The sequence below is a fragment of the Phodopus roborovskii genome, unplaced genomic scaffold, assembly GCF_943737965.1.
Source record: "Phodopus roborovskii unplaced genomic scaffold, PHOROB, whole genome shotgun sequence".
NCBI lineage: Eukaryota > Metazoa > Chordata > Mammalia > Rodentia > Cricetidae > Phodopus > Phodopus roborovskii.
In genome coordinates, this window is record NW_026125868.1 from 527361 (window position 1) to 545730 (window position 18370).

General features: G+C 36.5%; 1 protein-coding gene across 4 annotated transcripts in view; it reads left to right on the plus strand.

Moving 5' to 3' along the window:
- The window catches only part of Heph (hephaestin), a 79795-nt gene that overhangs the window by 38517 nt on the left and 22908 nt on the right, over nucleotides 1–18370 (plus strand). For all 4 annotated transcript variants that reach the window (XM_051178879.1, XM_051178877.1, XM_051178876.1 and 1 more), the window contains 3 exons: nucleotides 15094–15307; nucleotides 16724–16863; nucleotides 17614–17745. In XM_051178879.1, the coding sequence (XP_051034836.1) occupies nucleotides 15094–15307; nucleotides 16724–16863; nucleotides 17614–17745 (486 nt within the window). The remainder of the gene's footprint in view (nucleotides 1–15093; nucleotides 15308–16723; nucleotides 16864–17613; nucleotides 17746–18370) is intronic.

Sequence of the window (18370 nt, forward strand, 5' to 3'; positions counted from 1 at the left end):
GCCAAACTCCAAATTTAATCTGCTTAATGAAAAACCGGCCGGGATACCCAGGAACATCTACATCCTCTCTTAGGGTTCACTCTAACTTTAAATGAATGGATTTTTTTTTTTTTTTGCTGCCATGTAGCTTTAAAACATTCTGGTAGATACAATATACAATGATAAGCCTTTATAGACCTGGTTACTTCAGTGACTGAGACAGAGGATTGGTTAAGCTCAGGATTTGTGGGCCAGCCTGAGCAACAGAATAAGATCTCATATGAAAATATAATTAAAAATAAAAAACAAAATGGTGAGAAGTCTGGAGGGAAATATAAAGGTAGGTTTTCAAGTATAAAAGTTTAAAATGTGACTATTGACTAAGATTCTTGAATTTTGTTACTAGTGAAAACAAGTCTTTTTTTTCTTGCTTTGCACATTAATTATCTTTTAAACTTCTTTGTCAAAGAAATGTAAGTCTTATAGTATTGGAATGAGTAAGGCTCCTTTTAAAACACTTAAGTTCATTTATTTTGTTAATTGATACAAATAATATTTACTTGAAAGAGATAGATGACTTCCTCATTAGATGTACTGATTGAGAAAAAATGTCAGAAAAAGAAGTGCAGACTACATCTTTTAGCTTTTCCTCTGGTTCATCTTCCTCTAAATTCTATTAATTCTCACTCCTGGATGACATTTTGAATCTGAACTTTCCATTTGTCCCCTGGGCACTTGCTATTATGAAGGGGGAGAGAGACCACTGTGAGTTGTCCTGCAAAATCAAAGTAATATAATGACTAGTCTAGATCAGAATCTGGCTTTAGAATTCTGTGGAGAATAGTATTGATGGACAGTAATGAATATACAGTTGTGTTTGTTCAGCTTTGCAGATGATTTATGCACCTCACTGTAGCCAGGCACAGTGGCACATGTCTTCAGTTCAAACACCTTAGAAGGCTAAAATAGGAAAATGAATGACCCAAGCCAGAGAACTTGACAACACCCTGGGCAATATAGCAAGACTCCCTCATAAAATTCTATGTTGGAGATTCAGCATGTTATGTTTTCATACTTATGTTTGAAAAAAAGAAAACAAACAAAAACCAAGCAACAAAATCAGATATTAAAGAATAAACAAAATGAAATATTTAAAGAATCCATATGTAGGCCTATTATCATCATTTTTCTTTGCTGTAATCTTTTTCATTTATGTATTTATAATTTTAATGGGCTTATATTACATTTAATTGAAAATATCATCTTGGACTTAAAAATCGCACCCTGAATAGTGGGCCTCAGCTAGTTAGACTGAAATACTGAGACTACTAGATCTTTAATACCAAAGAAGGTGTCAGATAAAAGGTTAAATCCTGAATATATTATGCTCCATTAAACTCATGTTAGTTATTCAATAGCATAGATAATTTTTTTTCCACCTAGAACTCTGATTAGTGTTTCTTTCCTCTGTTCCTCTTTTTGCCATTGGAACTCTTTCTTTGTTCATTATTTCCATCCTTCCTTCTCTTTCCCATTTCCTTTGTGTGGTCAGTATGAAGACATTAATAGTAAACTCTGAATCACCAATAAAATTTGTCACTATTGCATTAAGGGGAAAAAAAATCAAAGCATTTCCTCTCATTGACATTTAGCTATGAACAAACCCAGATTAGAATTCTGTAGTTTGCCCTCTGTCTTTCTGTTGTATGTGTGTAATTGTGTACCTGCTTTAATGTTGTCCTGTGAATCTGCCCCTGCATATTGGTCTGTCTGTCTGTCACACAGAACTTTGCTCTGAATTATTGAACTGCACAGAAAGTATCACATGAGGACGGAATGAGGCTCCTTTCCAGAAATCTTTAACAGAATTTTACAAGGGGTTAAGTCACTCACCCTAACTGACCTGGCTAGCAAGCAGTACTATAAACATTATTGTTTGTCAAGCAATATCTGAATGCTATGTTCAACAGTTATTTGTAGATCTCCATTTTATAAGAATGCTCTCAACTTCTATTTTTGCTCTTTTCAACAAATGATTATTAGAACACATGTGTTACTGTAGGTAAGGGGCATGGAATAGTATATTATTTAGTATTACAGCTATGGGCTAATCTAGGTGGTAAAAGTTGATTAGATGGCAAATCCAAGGGAAGTAAGGTTGGTTGTTATATTGTTCTCTTAAAAGCAGGCTAAATAAACTGGATATGTACACGGTAGGCTAGAAGTTTTAAGTGACCTCAAGGTGTATTATTAACTCTAGTTATTCCATCTAGCAAAATTCCGGACTCTTAGAATTGAAAAATATTTGTATCAGGTTCCATCACCACACTTCTTCCATTTTTGTTTTATTGAAGAAGTAACACATCAATGGAAGCTGTCACTGTTCAAGAGCTGATCATGGTATGGTCTATGGTACGGGCAGCGTAAATCAGCGTTACTTTGTACTGGGTGGTCCTTTTGAAAAGAAGAGAAGGGCGCTCTAGTATTTCGAGAAAGAGGCAGACAGAGTGGTTCTTCCTGTAAAAAGACTACAGTTTAAGATTTAATCCTGAAAAACAATTAGAGGGGTTGAGCCAGTTAGTATAAAACATCATTTCAAGCTTTTTTATTTTGAAGCTAAGAATTTACAATTGTCTTAGTGTGGATGGACTGAGTTAAGGATATGTTACCTGTTGTAGCTTTAAGTGTGGCAGCTGGGACATCAGCAATAATCATTGCAATGAATATTTTGTGTATATATGTTTAAGGGAATAATTAAGTTGCTGTGAAGCAGATTCTTCATGTCATTGGCAAGCCAGATTAGCCAGAATCCAGGCAATCATGGGCTTGCTTTAGAATTAAAATCAGGAGAGAAAATATAATTGCAATGAGAGTAACTTTGGTAAAGGTCGCAAATTAGAAAGCATGCAGTTTGTGTGTGATTGAAAGTCAGACAAGTGTCCCTCCTCTGTTACCAGGTTGTTGTCTTCTGGTTCCACTTCATGGTGTGACTTTACCAGTACTGTTGTAATCAAGAGAAGGCATGTAGGAGAAAGCACAGATGTGAATCCTCAGCCCCAAGTTATAAAGGGAATAGTAACTAAACACAGTTTAGGTCCTTGAGAGAATTTTTATAAAATCGTGGGTTTGGATACAACTCTTTGCTTTTTGTGATGTTAATTTTTATAGGTGTCAGGGGAAAGACTAAGAGAAACAGTTTTTAAAATTGAAAGTGTAAGTTGCTTTGGCAAGTAGCTATTGGGCAGTCAGTACCTTTATCCTCTCCTGATTTTTATTTATGTATTTGTTTTCTGAGAAAGAAATAAGCTTGTTCAATTTTGACTTGTCCTTGGGGTTATAGGACATTCCTTATGGCCATGAGAGATATGGCCATTTCAAAGCTGAAAAAAGAGAAAATGTTTGAGATCATCAGAAGGACCATTGTCCTCATAGCAAAGAAACCCTCAGCAAAATTTTGCAGTTGATTAGTGTCTGAGCTGTAGTAAAAACTAAACCTGAAAAGTTATCAACACAAACATGAAAAATGTTTTAAATATCCGAAAGAAATTTAAGGTTTTGAGACCATGTCTATGAACATTTTACTTTCTTTTTGTTAAGCTTTAGTGGCTAGTACTTACAACTTATGAAAACCCCATTGATTTTAGTAGAGGTATAATACCAATGAATTAAACATAAAAGTTTTAATGTCATATGTACCATCTGTAAGTTTTGTCTTTCACATACTTTGAATCATCTACTCAGACCCTCACAACTTTCATAAATTTTGTACCTTTCCTTTCCATATGGAAACATCTGACCACTTTAGCTCCCCCTCTTTTGTTTCTAAAACTCTTTCTTTACACCCATTTATCCTTTTAGTTTTTATGTATTGCTTTCCCCTTTTATTACTATGAGATATAGGTGCTTGATTATTGAGAGTAGTCTTCGGAAAGGCAAATATTTTACATTATTAGGCTGCAGAGATGTTGTAAAAAGCCATCTTTTAAGTCAATAGCAAGAGCATGGTAGTTTTGAGTGTGTTTTTCCATTGAAACCTGTTTGTGTCTTTACTTCTCTCAGTAGGAAGCCTATTGGCTCTAGGAGAAGGCAAAGCCTGCTTTTCACATTTTAAACACTTAAAGAAACCTAGTCAAAATTTGTATTTTCACAAGTCAATGAAAGAAATAAGCTGCCAGCAACCTCTTTATTATTTCCAACGAATGCCAAAAAGTTCTGTTTTTATTTATTGATTTATTTAGTCTGATATTGAAACAAGACCCTGAGTGTGTGTTAAGGTCAGGGATCTCAATTGTTTATTAACTTACTTTAGGCTCTTGCTTCCAAGTCTGTGAGCCTGTGGTGAGTCTCTACTACTTCTCTTTTAGTCAATTGAGGACTGGGGTGGGGGGGGCAACTAGTTCTCAGTTTAGGAGTTTTCTTATTTTAGAGACTCAGGTTATTCAACTTTCTTTTCAAGTTCTCGGATTTGTATCATCAGCAAGAAACATGGCCATCCTTTGTCTGCCAAGACAGTACAAAGCCAGAATGTTTTCAAGGTGAAAGCAGACTTTTTAGCTGTGCATGGACTGGCCAGGCAGCCTCCTGGGAAGAACTGGCATAGGCTTGCTTGCTGCTCTAGCAGCAGGTGTCCAGGCTGCTAAATTGTCTGATTATGATAGGGCCTGGGACAAAGAGAACCCAGAGGAATTGTATATGCATGGTGTGCTCCATGAAACTTTACAACCTATTTTAATGATGTCTCAGATCTAATTTTTAAACGTACATTTGTTAGCTGTTGTGCATGGATATGATATAAAGGACTCAAAACATTCTCCAAAGTGAGAGCAGAAGGTAAAGTGGAAAGGCCAGATGACCATTGGTGTGCTTAAGAGAAAGCCTTCTCCTCTGGTGGAAGTTGAAATGGAATTAAAAAGGACTTGACTAAAAATGAGAAGAAGGAAATAAAAGATGTAGTACTAGAGAAGAGCATTCAGGCCATGGACTACTGATACCTAGAGTGATCTGTAGGTGCTTCCCACCTGAGATGTTCAGATTTCCCTTTTCCTTGGGACACTGTTCCCCACTGCAGACATACAAAGTGAACTTTGGGAAGAGTCACAGGCTACTGTTACCTTTGGAAACTGAGACATTCAAAACTCAAATACCTAACATGTTATGTATCATCCACAAGCGATCTGATCTTCCCCAAGCACTCATAAATTCAGGCTATCCTGCTCTCACACTGGGTGTTCCAAAAATGTTTCACTAATGTTTTAAAAGTATCTCACACATAACACCAAAACGTGAGAATTAAACACATTAAAGTTTCCTTATACAGGGCACCAAAATGTAGTCAGTTTGAAAGTACTAATAATAAATTCTGAGTCACTAATAATGCATGAGTATAACATTAGGAACACAAAAAGCACATCCTCTTGGTGTCATTTAAACAAGAGCTGCTATCATATAAGTGAGAATGAGAGCAGATTTGTTTTCTATACTTTGTTCCTCTTTTGTCTTCTGTTGCCTGTTCATCTGTTGTTTAAATGTGGATTTCTCATTTTCCTTTCATCTCTCATTACTGTGTACTGTTTTCTTGCTTTGATGTTCCTTTTTCTTATTTTTCCTCTTTTTCTTGTTTACCTCTCTTTTTGCACTTTGTTTTTCCTTATCTTTATACTTTTATTTGCATTTTTATATTCCTTATTTTACCAATTTCCTTCTACTCTTGTCTCTTCTTAATTTTATTCCAAATTGTCTGTTTTATTTTATTGAAAATGGATTTTTTTTCTTAGATAATATATACTAATTACAGTGTCCCCTCCCTTTATTTCTCCCAGTTCCTCCCCACCTCCTTTACCATCCAGGCCCACTCCCTTCCTGACTAATTAGAAAATGAACATACTTTTAAGGGATAGTAATACAATAAAATACAAGATAAAACTGAAATTAACACATTGGGATAAAACAAAACATACAAACAGAAAAGCCCAAGAAAATACAGAAGAAATAGATACAGACTCAGATCTACTCATGTGCAAACTCAGGAATCCCGTAAAAACACTACATATATGTATATGTATATATGCAAAGGGTGCAAAAAGTAAATAAAATAAAAATAATTTTAAAAACCTGACATGGCATTATGAGACAAAATAACTTCCAAAGAAGCCATTGCTTATTTTCTTTTTAATGTTAGGCATGCAGCCTACCCTTAAGAGTGTTTTGTTTCCTCAGTGAGACTCTCTTGGAAAAGAAAAACTAAATTTTTATTTGCAAGTGATTATCAATTAGAGCTGGCTTCTGGGTTAGGGATGGGAACACATGTCCACTTCTCCTGTCTGCTCTAGGAACCCGCTTGGTTCAGATTCTTGCAGGCCCTATGTATACTGCTACAGTCTCTGTGATATTATATGTTGATCTAGAAGTCCTTGTTTCTATGGTGACCTCATCCCCCTCACACACTTTTTCTTCTTCCTCTTTCACAGGATTCCCTGAAGCCTTAAGGAGAGAGATTTGATGGAGATTCTCATTTAGGGCTTAGTGTTCCTAGGTCTCTCTCTGCATACTGTCTGGCTGGAGGACACTTCTCTGATGATGACTGAGCAAGGCACTGATCTATGAGTTAGCAGAATGTTATTAGGAGTCATTTTATTGCTAGTTCTTTTAGCAGACCAGAATTACTTGGTTTTCTTTTAGGTCCCTGAACTATCTAGTCTCTGGTTCTTAGTTGCCCAAGTACTATTGGGTATGGGTTCCATCTCTTGGAATGGGTCTTAAGTCAAATCGTATATTGCTTGATTACAAGATTTGTGCCACTTTTGAACTAGTATATCTTGCAGACAGGACAGAATTGAAGATCTAAAGGGTTGTAGCTGTGTTGGTGTTTGTTTCTTCTTTGGTAGCCTGCAGAGTACCCCCTTGTACCAAAGACACTAACACACAGAGGTAAAGGCTTTATGTAGGGACCATTTCAACTTCTGTGTGCAGTGAATTGTGTAGGTGTTGTCTTCAGCAATGGGGCCTTGCTGTCTGTTTTTTGAGAGCAACCTATAGTCTTTGGAACAGCCTGGGTTGTTTAGGGGTTTCCATGATACCTCCTTGTCCAACAATTCAGTTAGATGTAACTCATTGCCAGTACTGAAAGTTTCATTTAATAATAAGAGATGTCCAATTGGGGTTCTGTGTCCCCCAATATTTGGCAATTCGTATAGATCACTTTCATATATGCATATAATTTAGGAAGCTTTTAGTGCATTGGGTTTCCATATTACCCCTCAAATGTCCTTAGTTTTACCTGTCTCTCCCTGTATTCCATTCCTCATTCCTATATCTCCCTCATTTCCCCCACTTGATCCCCCTGTTCCAGTCCTCCTCAACCTTCCATAATGATCTATTCTATGTCTGTTTCCTAGGGAGAACTATCTGTGCCCCTTCTACCTTACTTACTCTATACCTAATCTCTGTGGTTCTATACATTATAGGTTGGTTGTCATTGGCTTAATAGCCAACATACACATATAAGTGAATATAGTCCATATTTGTCTTTCTGGGTTACCTTATTCAGGGTGATATTTTTTTCTAGTTCTATCTATTTAGCTGTATATTTCAATAGATTCGTTTTTTTATTTATTGAGTAATATTCCTTGTGTAAATGTGCAACATTTTCTTTTTCCATTCATTTTTGAACTACATACAGTTTGTTTCCTATTTCTGGCTCCTATAAATACAGCCAGTATGAATATGGTTGAGCAAGTAACCTGTGGTAAAGTGAAGTGTATTTGGGTATATGCCCAAGAGTGGTATAGCAGGATCTTGAAGTAAGTCAATTTCTATCTTCCTGGAGACCACTACACTGATTTCTATAGTGGCTGTGCAAGTTTGCCTTCCCACCAGCAGTGTGTGAGTGTTCCCTTCCCACATCTTTGTTAGCATAAGTTATTTGTTTTATTGATCTTAGCCATTCTCATGGGTATAAGTTAAAGATCTCCAAGTGTTTTTGATTTGCATTTCCCTGATGACTAAGGATATTGTACATTTCTTCAATTGTTTCTCAGATATTTGAGTTTCCTCTTTTGAGAATCCGCTGTTTAGAACTATACCCCATTTTTGAAATGGGTTGCAACTTGATACCCAGTTTTTTTGAATTCCTCATATATTTTAGATAGTAGCTCTCTATCAGATGTGGAGCTGATAAAAATTTTTCTGATTCTGTAGGCTGCCATTTTGTTCATTGCCGTGCAGAAGCTTTTCAGTTTCATGAGGTCCCACTTGTTAATTGTTGTTCATAGTGCCTGAATTAATGGTATTTTATTCAGAAAGTTTTTTCCCGTGCCAGTGAGATTAACACTATCCTCTACTTCCTATTCTATCATGTTCAGTGTATCTGGTTTTATCTTGGATTCTTTAATCCATTTGGAGTTAAGTTTTATGCCGGATGATAAATATGGATGTTTCTGTTGGCTTTTCTTGTCCTGCCAGGTTCTGCTGCCCTCGAGCCCCAAGTAAACACACGGATGCTATATAGATTGTTAAACTGTTAGCTGATGGCTAGGACTCCTTATGGTCCTTCTCTCTCTTAATTATTAACCCATAATACTAATATATGTATTTGTACATGGTCTTGGCTTACCAGGGAATGCCTGGACCTGTAACTCCTTTGTGGTCTACATGCTGCCTGGCAGGCTCCTTCTGCCTATCTTTCCCAGAATTCTCCTCATCCCCTAGTCCTGCCTATCTTTCTGACTCATTGTCCAAACAGTGTTTTGCTCATCAACCAATAAGAGAAACATATATACAGAAGGACATTCCCCCATCATATGGATCTATTTGCATTCTTCTATATTCAATTTGACCAGCAGCCTTTATTGCTCTCCTTTTCCAATGTCTATTTCTGGCTTCTTTATCAAAATCTGGTATTCATAGGTATGTGGATTTACATCTGGGCCACCGATGCAATTCCATTGGTCAACGTGTCTGCTTTTGTGCAACACCAAGATGTTTTTATTACTAGAGTCCTTTAGTACAACTTCAAATTGGGGATGGTGTGATATGTACAGCAGTTTTTTCTTATCCAAGATTGTTTTTAGCTATCTTAGCTTTGTGTGTGTGTGTTTTCATATGAAACTGAAAATTGTGTTTTCAAAAATCTGTGAAGAAATGTGTTGTAATGTTGATGAGGATTGCATTGAATCTGTAAGTTGCTTTTGGTAAGATGCCTATTTTGACTTTATTAATCCTACCTGCCCATGAGCACAAGAGATCTTTCCATCTTCTGCTATCTTCTATTTCTTTCAACGTCTTAAACTTTTATCACATAAATAGTTTACTTTCTTTGTTAGAGTTACTATAAGGTATTTTTATATTTTTGAGGCTATTATGAAAGGTGTTGTTTCCCTTCTCTTTCTCAATGTGTATTTTTTTTAATAAGAGGACTACTGATTTTTGTGACATAATCTTGTATCCAGCTACTTAGCTGAAAAAAAATTGTGTAAGCTGTAGAGGTTTCATGGTAGAATTTTTCAGGTCTCTTACATATACTATCATATTATCTGCAAATAAAGATACGTTGATCTGGGGATGAGAATAGCATATTGGATTTGGAGGAGGGGGGGGGGAGAGGTGAAGAGCTGCAGTTTTCCTGTAAGGAATTTTGCTCTTGTTCTTCTTTGCATTCTTCCTATACATTTTCCTTGCTTTTTTTCAATTTCTCCAGTTTTTTTTCTTTTCTTCACTTCTTTATTCTTTAGTGAGTTTCATAATATTATATCTATTTATTCTGTCTGTCTCTCACTGTCTCTGTTTCTCTGTCTTTGTATCTCTGTATGTGTGTGTGTCTATATGTCTCCCTCTCTGTCTCTGTCTTTTTCTGTGTCTCTGTCTCTCTTTCTCTGTCTCTCTGTGTGTGTGTGTACACTCATGTAAGCCTGTGGAGGTGAAAAGATAATTTGTGGGAGTTGATTCTGTCCTTCAACCATGTGTATCCCAGGGATCCAACTCAGATCAACAAGTGGTTTTACACACTGAGCTGTTTCACCAGCCTATATTTATAACTATTTATCTTTATTTCTGTTCCATCAGCTTTCTTCCTATTTTCTTTCTATTTGTCTCCTTCCATTCTGTAGCTTTTTTCTCTATCTTTTTCCTCTTTTTAATTCCCCACTCCCTCTTTTTTATTTTCTATTAAACTTTTTCAGGTAATATCTGGTTTCTTTCACTTCTTGTCTTATTTGCTGGTGATATGAGGATGAATTAGACAGTTTAAAGATAGTGGGAAAAGGGAATAAGTATGTAGCTACTATCAAGTTCATAATGGCGCTATCTGATAAGAACTATGGCATGGAAGGAACTTTGATGAAGTTTTCCAGAATTACAGAGTGAAGATTTTTCTAAGAAAGTAGACACTCTTATTGAGATTTTATACCTGTAGTCTCTGACTGGTCTTTTAAGGATGAGTAGCTATTGACATACAATGAAATGAGACAAAGGTGAAAAGATCACTATAGACATCAAGAAGCAAAACCTTGACTAGAGAAAGTTGTTACCAATGATTTGTTTCTTCACTTGATATAGTATGGTAAAATGTAGTTATAACTGTGGTGATGTTTTAGTTGTAACAATGATTTGGAGTGTTAATATTGTGATGTTCAATATTATGAACCTGAAAAAGAATTGGCTTAAAAATCAGAATTGATATGAGAAAATTTATGTAATATAATATGACTCTTCCTGAATACTTTCTACTTGCTTCCATAGCATCAAGTGGTTATCAGACCATTTTTTAAAAGAATATTAGGTCCTGACCTGTAACATAACTTTGATATTTCAATTTTAATTTAATTAATTAATTTATGGGATATGCATGCCTCAGCACATGAATGGAAGTAAGATGACAACTTTGTGGAGTTGGTTTCCTCCTTTTATCGAGTGAGGTCCACAAACAAACTCAGGCTATCAGGCTTGGCAGTAAGTGTCAGGGCCTTCTAAAACACCTTACTAGCCTAGCTTTGGAGCAATGTGCATAAATCACTCCATTTAGTCATTAAACCCCTATTAATTGAACATTTTTTACTGTTAAGATTGTGATAAGGAATTAAATAAGATGTATGACTGATATGGGATATCCTTCTGTTTGCTGTTGCTTTCATTGGTTGATGAATAAAGCTGTTTTAACCAATGGACTGGAAAAATATAGCTAGGGGAAAATCCAAGGAAAGATGCAGAGAAAAGGAAGGTGAAGACAGGGAGAAGTCACGTAGCTGCTGAAGGAGTAATATGCTGGATGATTACCAGTAAACATCAGCCTCATGGCAACACACATAATAAATAGAAATGGGATAACTTACATGTAGAGCTTGTCAGTAAGCAGCCTGAGCCATTGGCCAAGCAATTACCATTTAATATTGGCTACGGGTTCCACAGGCAGGAGAAAAAGTGGTCCAGTGAAAATGGGCAAGACAGAGACACACTTCAAACAATACATAACTATCTTTTTGCCTATGTGAACTTTTGTGTTTTGATACACGATCTTGCTATACAGCTGTGTTGAAACTTGCTGTGTATCCCAGACTATTGTTGAACTTATGATTGATTATATTGTCTCTGCCTCCTAAGTGCTAGGATTTCAGACATTGCACCATCATATGTGTCCTAGATAGAAGGTTTACTGACAGAAAATTTTTAATATACATAAATAAATTCAGATACTGATGCAGGTTGTAAAACAAGAGGCAGTGATAGGATAAAATGATGATAATGTTATTTTAAAGAAACGTGCCCAAGAGAAAAACTCTCTGAAAATTGTGATCCATAATCTGAGCTCTAAATGGAATGATGTAAAGATTTCTGAGCAGAAAGTGCTAAGTGATTGAAAATACTTTAACGTGAGAATAAATATAGCTTGCTCAAGAATCAATGAAAGGTCAGTGTGGCTAAACTTGGTGATTAATGCATGTATTCCAAGAACTGTGGAGACAGAGACAGAAAGATATCAAATTTGATTCCAGCTTCTGCTACATAGTGAGCTCAAGGTCAGCCTTTTCTATGTAAGGTGACTCTATTTTAAAAGAAACATATATAGAGAGAAATCAAACATTGAAGTGCAGTAGGCTAAGGTATGTTTTATATGTTATAAGGGTATAGATTCTCTCCCCTATGCCATATAATCTTTGGATGAGTCTTCTGGGATTTCTGTGTGTCATCCTAAATTTTCCATTTCCGGTTTTATTTCAGTTTGAATTTCCTTTAATTATTCTATTTTGTTAAATTCTACTATCATTTGTTGTATCACTTTCATTATTTCCTTCAACTGTTTTCCCCCATGGGCTTCATTAAATGATTCATTCATATCCTCTTTAATGTCCTTGAACATGTTCATAATTGCAAATTTGAAGTCCTTGTCTTGTGCTTCCGCTATATTACATTCTACAGTGCCTTCTGCAGTAAGGATATTGGATTTTGGTGGAGGCATATTTTCATGACTGTTCCTATTTCAATTTCTTTTTCCAAGACAAGGTTTCTCTTTTCTTTTCCTTCTTTCTTTCTTTTTCTTTCTTTCTTTCTTTCTTTTTCCTTTCTTTCCTTTCTTTCTTTTTGTTTGTTTGTTTTTTAGACAGGGTTTCTTTTTATTGCTTTTGAGCCTGTCTTGGAGCTAGCTCTGTAGACCAGGCTGCCTCAAAATCACAGAGATCTGCCTGTCTCTGCATCCTGAGTGCTGGGATTAAAGGCATGTGCCACCAATGCCTGAGGCAAGACAAAGTTTTTCTGTATAGCCCTAGATATCTTGGAACTCACTCTGTAGACCAAGCTGGCCTCAAACTCCCATCTTTGTCTCCTGAGTGATAGGATTAGAAGCATGTGCCATTCTTGCTTGGCTTCATGTTGCAACTTTGCACTGGAATTGAGACATCTAGAATTATGATGTTTGAGATGTTCCTTGGAGTCCATATCTGGTCTTGTCTTTTTTGGGTGGGTGTTTTGGGTGGGGTCACTGGAAGAGCACTTCAGTGGGCCAGAGGGAAACACAAATGAATAGAAATAGACTGAGAAGGCTGATGTGAAAGGACAAAGCTGGGTTTGCACCAAGATGGGAAGTAAAAAAGTGATTTTTATAGGAAGATATCATAGGATTTACTGATGGATTAGATACAGAGAATGATGAAGCTAGAAGACCTAGGAAGTAGATATGAAAAGAAATGAGAACACCCTTTCTTTCAAGATGACTATCAAATAATGTAAGGCACTAATTTTAAATAGAGAACACTTCAGTCTCTTACCATGCCATCTAAGTATGAAATGCAAAATAATAAAAAGGTCAAGAGTATAGTGTCAATTAGGGCCCAAACCATCTGGGAAGACTTTCTAAAGGAAATAATCTATGAATTGGGTCTTGGAGAAGGAGGAGGTTCTCATAGAGTTTGAGAGTTGGACGAACATGTATTTCAGACAGGAATAACATCATGAGTGAAAAATGCAAGGTAGGAATGAGCTACACAAGAAGTCAGTCAGAAAAAGACTTAGCAAAATAATTGAGTGGGGGAAATGGAGCTGGGTTGATAGTATACGGACAGTTCATTAGAGGCTTTGCAATTGATGAACTATTTGTGATAGGGTAGGCAATAGGACACAAGGTAAGGGAAGAATGAAAATAATAAAGCTAAGATAGTTAGCTCCATTTGATTAGCATAATCTGAGCTGGAGTTAGTGACACAGAAACCTGTGGCTAGAGACAGGTCCATATAGCTAGCTCTGTATCATATTTATCCAAGATAGATATCTGAACATTTCATGGCATAAAACTTAACATGCCACCTTTAAAAGATCTATCATGTAAGCCAAATGTGGTGGTACACACCTTTGATCTCAGCACATGAGAGGCAGAGGCAGGTGGATCTCTGAGTTTGAGGCCAGCTTGGTACACAAAACAAATTCTAGGACAGCTGGGGCCAAATGGGATTACATAGGGAAACCCTGTCTCAAGGAGAGAGAGAGAGAGAGAGAGAGAGAGAGAGAGAGAGAGAGAGAGAGAGAGAGAGAGACAGAGAGAGAGAGAGAGAAGAGAAAGAGGAACAGAGGGAGAGAGGGAGGGACATAGTGACAGATGAACAGAGGGATGGAGGGAAGGAGGAAGAAAGAAATAGAAAAACATCTATCATGTAAGCATCCATGTAATGTGACAGCTTCTTTTAAATATCTATTTAAATCCACATGGTTTGTTCATTTATTGTTGTTAGGGTTTTTGGGTTTTGGGGTATTTCATAGGAAAAAAAGAGGTCAAAGTTTCTATCAAACAGTCTATCAAATTTTTAATTATAATTTTACTTACTGAATATTTGGTACACATAGTGATATATATTGTATTTCTTTCTTAATTAATTACTATTGGTTATTTATTTGTATAAGATATGAATGGGTGAGTGTGTTTGCATGTGTGGTATGACACATATGAAAATTAGAATACAACTTTTAGAAGTTTGTTTTTTACTGTTACTGTGAATTCAATGATTGAGATCAGATTGCCAGACTCCTGGGGCAAATACCTTGACTTGCTTAGCAGTCTTGCCAGCCATATAATATTTGTTTGTAAACCAGCCAAATGGAGTAAGCCAAAACAATTCTCAATTTACTGAGGAGGGAACTGAAACATACAGAGCATTGGAAATCAGTACAAGCTTATATAGCTAATGAGTAACAAATAGGGTTACCCATTATCTAAGAACAAGGGCTTCCAAGGATATTGCAACCCTGGCGGAGTTCCTTATTCTCCTGGTAAACTTTAATGATTAACACAGTGGCTTTGGAACTGGACCTCTTCTGTGTTCTTTATTTCAATTCCTTTTTGCTTTTTCCAGACAGGGATTCTCTGTATTGCTTTGGAGCCTGTCCTGGAACTTGCTTTGTAGACCAGACTGGCCTCCAACTCACAGAGATATACCTGCCTCTGCCTCCTGAGTGCTGGGATTAAAGATGTGTGCCATCAATGCCCATAGTCTCAACAAATTGTAATGTACTTTAATGTAAATAAGAGATTCTTCATAGACTGTCTTTCCTCTGAAGTATAGGTAGGAAAAGAGAAGACAACCCCACATGCTTCCATGTGTATTCTCACTCAGATTCTGTTCTCCAATTACCTTTTAGGGACATTTGAAATCTATTGCCAAGCAGGCAGCCACAGAAAAGCAGGGATGACAGCAGTTTATAATGTCTCCCAGTGTTCTGTTCATCAAAACAGCCCACGACAACACTACCAAGCTTCAAGAGTTTACTACATAATGGCAGAAGAGGTGGAGTGGGATTATTGTCCTGATAGAAGCTGGGAACTGGAATGGCACAACACATCTGAGAAGGACAGGTAAGACTTCAGAAAAGGAGAGATCACATCTTTAACAAATCATTTCACGGGGAAGATACTGAAACAAAATTAGGAGAGGTTTTTCATAATCACCAAATATTATGCTGATGTGAGTCTAGAATGGAGGGATCTTGAAATCCAGCTCCGTGTTTCTTCTACATTCATTAGCCATTGAACTAAAGAAAAAACCTAGCTACATTCTTGGCCTCTTAGCCTTGCTTCCCTTCTAATTAGCCAAAACCTACAGTGGGATTTAAAGTTCATGGGGATTTACTCAAGCATTGGAATGCCTCAAGGTCATTTACTAAGGGAGAGACCAAGATGGGAAACAGAAAAAGTTCAAAACAGAGTAGTTTAAATAGGATACAATTTTATCTGTTATTTATATATGAAAGTCCAGATCTGACAGGTGACCCAAGCTACCCTCATCTTGTACTTTCATCTCTGAGACCAAAATGCTTGTTTTAGTTGTGCCTATCCCCAGCTTTCAAGTTAGGGTAAGCAGCATTGCCTGTAAGGATATACCTGTAAGTTTATATATCAATTTTTCTTGTTTTCTGTTTTCTAAGCTTATTCACATGACTACATGTAACATCTTTGTGAATAGCAATGTTTTCCAATAACACCTGTTACTAAAAAGAGGGAGGAGTGGAATAAATCTGACTTACAAAATATTATTAATAATAATTTTCTCTAGTTTGTGATGCTTTCAGTGTTTTTGTCAGTTCTTGACCATTATAAGTTTAGGTTGAAGTCTTCATGCAAGCGTTCTGTAGGAGTGAGGAAATGTGAAGTTTTTTTTTTTTTTTTTTTTTTTTTTTTTTTTTTTTCTGTTAGCCCTGATTTCGTCTATCATGCATAGCTGAAAAAAACATTATGGGAGAAGAAGGAAGGGTATGAACTGTGGATTTAACGCTCAGTGCTTCTATACATAATCCTGTCAATTCTGGGCTAGTGATTGTACCTCTGAGCCCCACCTATTTGGAATGCTCACTGTTAAAATGAATGACAAACACTGTCAACTGTTAAGAACCCTATAATGATAAATATGTAAGAGCACATGTGTTCCCACTTTTTGTCTTAGACAGCAACTATGGGTGTTCAACTGACACTGTGTCTTGTCCTTTTGTTAAACTAATTTCAAATCTAAGATTCTGTTAGGGCTAGAACTAAAGCCACAGCTTTTGATTCTCAGCTCAGTTAGGCATACTGCAAATATCTATTTGGATTACGGAAAATAACTAATGTAGCTTCAAAAACCTACTTTTTTCAATCATGGTAATGCAATTTGACGTTGTAATGGATAGAGCTACATTTTTTTCATATTTGACATGAGAATATTCTAAATTAATTTCCTCATATCTGAAAATAAAGGTTGAAGGTTAGGTATTAATAACAGTCTTTGGATTCTTCTAGTTATGGTCATGTTTTCTTGAGCAACAAGGATGGGCTCCTGGGTTCCAGATATAAGAAAGCTGTATTCAGGGAATACACTGATGGTACTTTCAGGATTCCTCAGCCGAGGTCTGGACCAGAGGAGCACTTGGGAATCCTGGGTAAGGGAATTCTACTTATATCCTGGGACAGTTATATTATATCAGGGAGGCTTGCTTTCCCACCCCTCATTCTCAGATATTACATATGCACTATTAAAATATGGCTCTATGTTATAAAGTGGACGTGAATATAAGTACCAAAGGGAAAGGTGAAAGCATGAATTCTGCTGCCACCAGAATGTTTCGATTTTCTACACCTTTTGAGACATGAATCCTCTGTAGGAAGTAGATTTTTAAAAACTTCCAGAGGCAGGAGAATTTAGGAACTCCAGCAAGTAAAAACAAAAAAGTTACACAATTACCCCCATGCCTCAGTTTAATCTAGGCTATATGCTGTTTTTATATGATGGGTTTCTTTAGCCTCAGCTTAGACCAGACATGACTGACTGGCCTCTGAAGAGAGTACAGGTTTTCTATGTGCTATGTACAGCAAGATTTCAGTCCTTGCCATTAACGATTCTGTAAAATTCAATTCAGAATGTCTAGAGCTCTTGGGTATTGTGTAGTTAAAAATATGGTGAGGAAAGTGGGGATAATAGGAAGCATACTTATGTTTCTGAGGTACCCTCATGCTGTGGGTAGCAATATCAATTTTAGGACTTCTGAATCTGAAAACGGTACTAGGCTTGTCTATTAGTCTTGGGAAGATTAATTCCTAATTCTATGGATCTTGCAGTGATGCCTTGTTCTTTAACTTCTCCTATTTCTTTCCCCTACTAATGAAACTTGTACTTCTTTTGTATGTATCAGGTCCACTTATCAGAGGAGAGGTTGGTGATATCTTAACTGTGGTGTTCAAGAATAATGCCAGTCGACCATATTCCATACATGCCCATGGAGTTCTAGAATCTAGTACTGGCTGGCCACAGGCAGCTGAGCCTGGTGAGTTGGAACACTTAGTGAAGGAACAAAGGCTTTTGAGTCATACTTTAGTCTTCTGGTTTATTGCTTTAAACATCTTACATTCTTGGTCTGGGAGTGTGGCTCAATGAAAGGTAGAAGGAATTAACTAGTGAATTGGAGTGGAAGGCAGGGGTTTCTTTTGTATTTTGAGTAGTTCCTGTACTTCACTTATTTACTGTGTAACTTCCTTAGATTGTAAATTAGGTTGTTTATGTGTATTAATATGTAACTTCTGATTACTATAAAGAAATACAAGAGACATTCTACTTTAATAAATAAGAGGGATTTGTTTGGCTCCCAGTTCTACAAGTATAAGGTCTGAGAACCCCATTCAGCAATGACTTTGAATTTTGAGATAGTACAAACTATCACAGACAGAAAATGTGTGTGTGTGTGTATGTGTATGTAGTTGTCTAGTCTCCTCATAAAACCAAAGGACTCTTTTTTCCAGTGTTCATTCCTAATAACTTCCTCAAAGCCATATATATAAATGTAGTTGCATCAAATCTGTACCATTTTACTACTTTACAATGTGAAGTAAATTTGAGCATATGAAATATTAGGTAATAGTCAAACGATATCTGAGCCATTCTTTTATATCTTT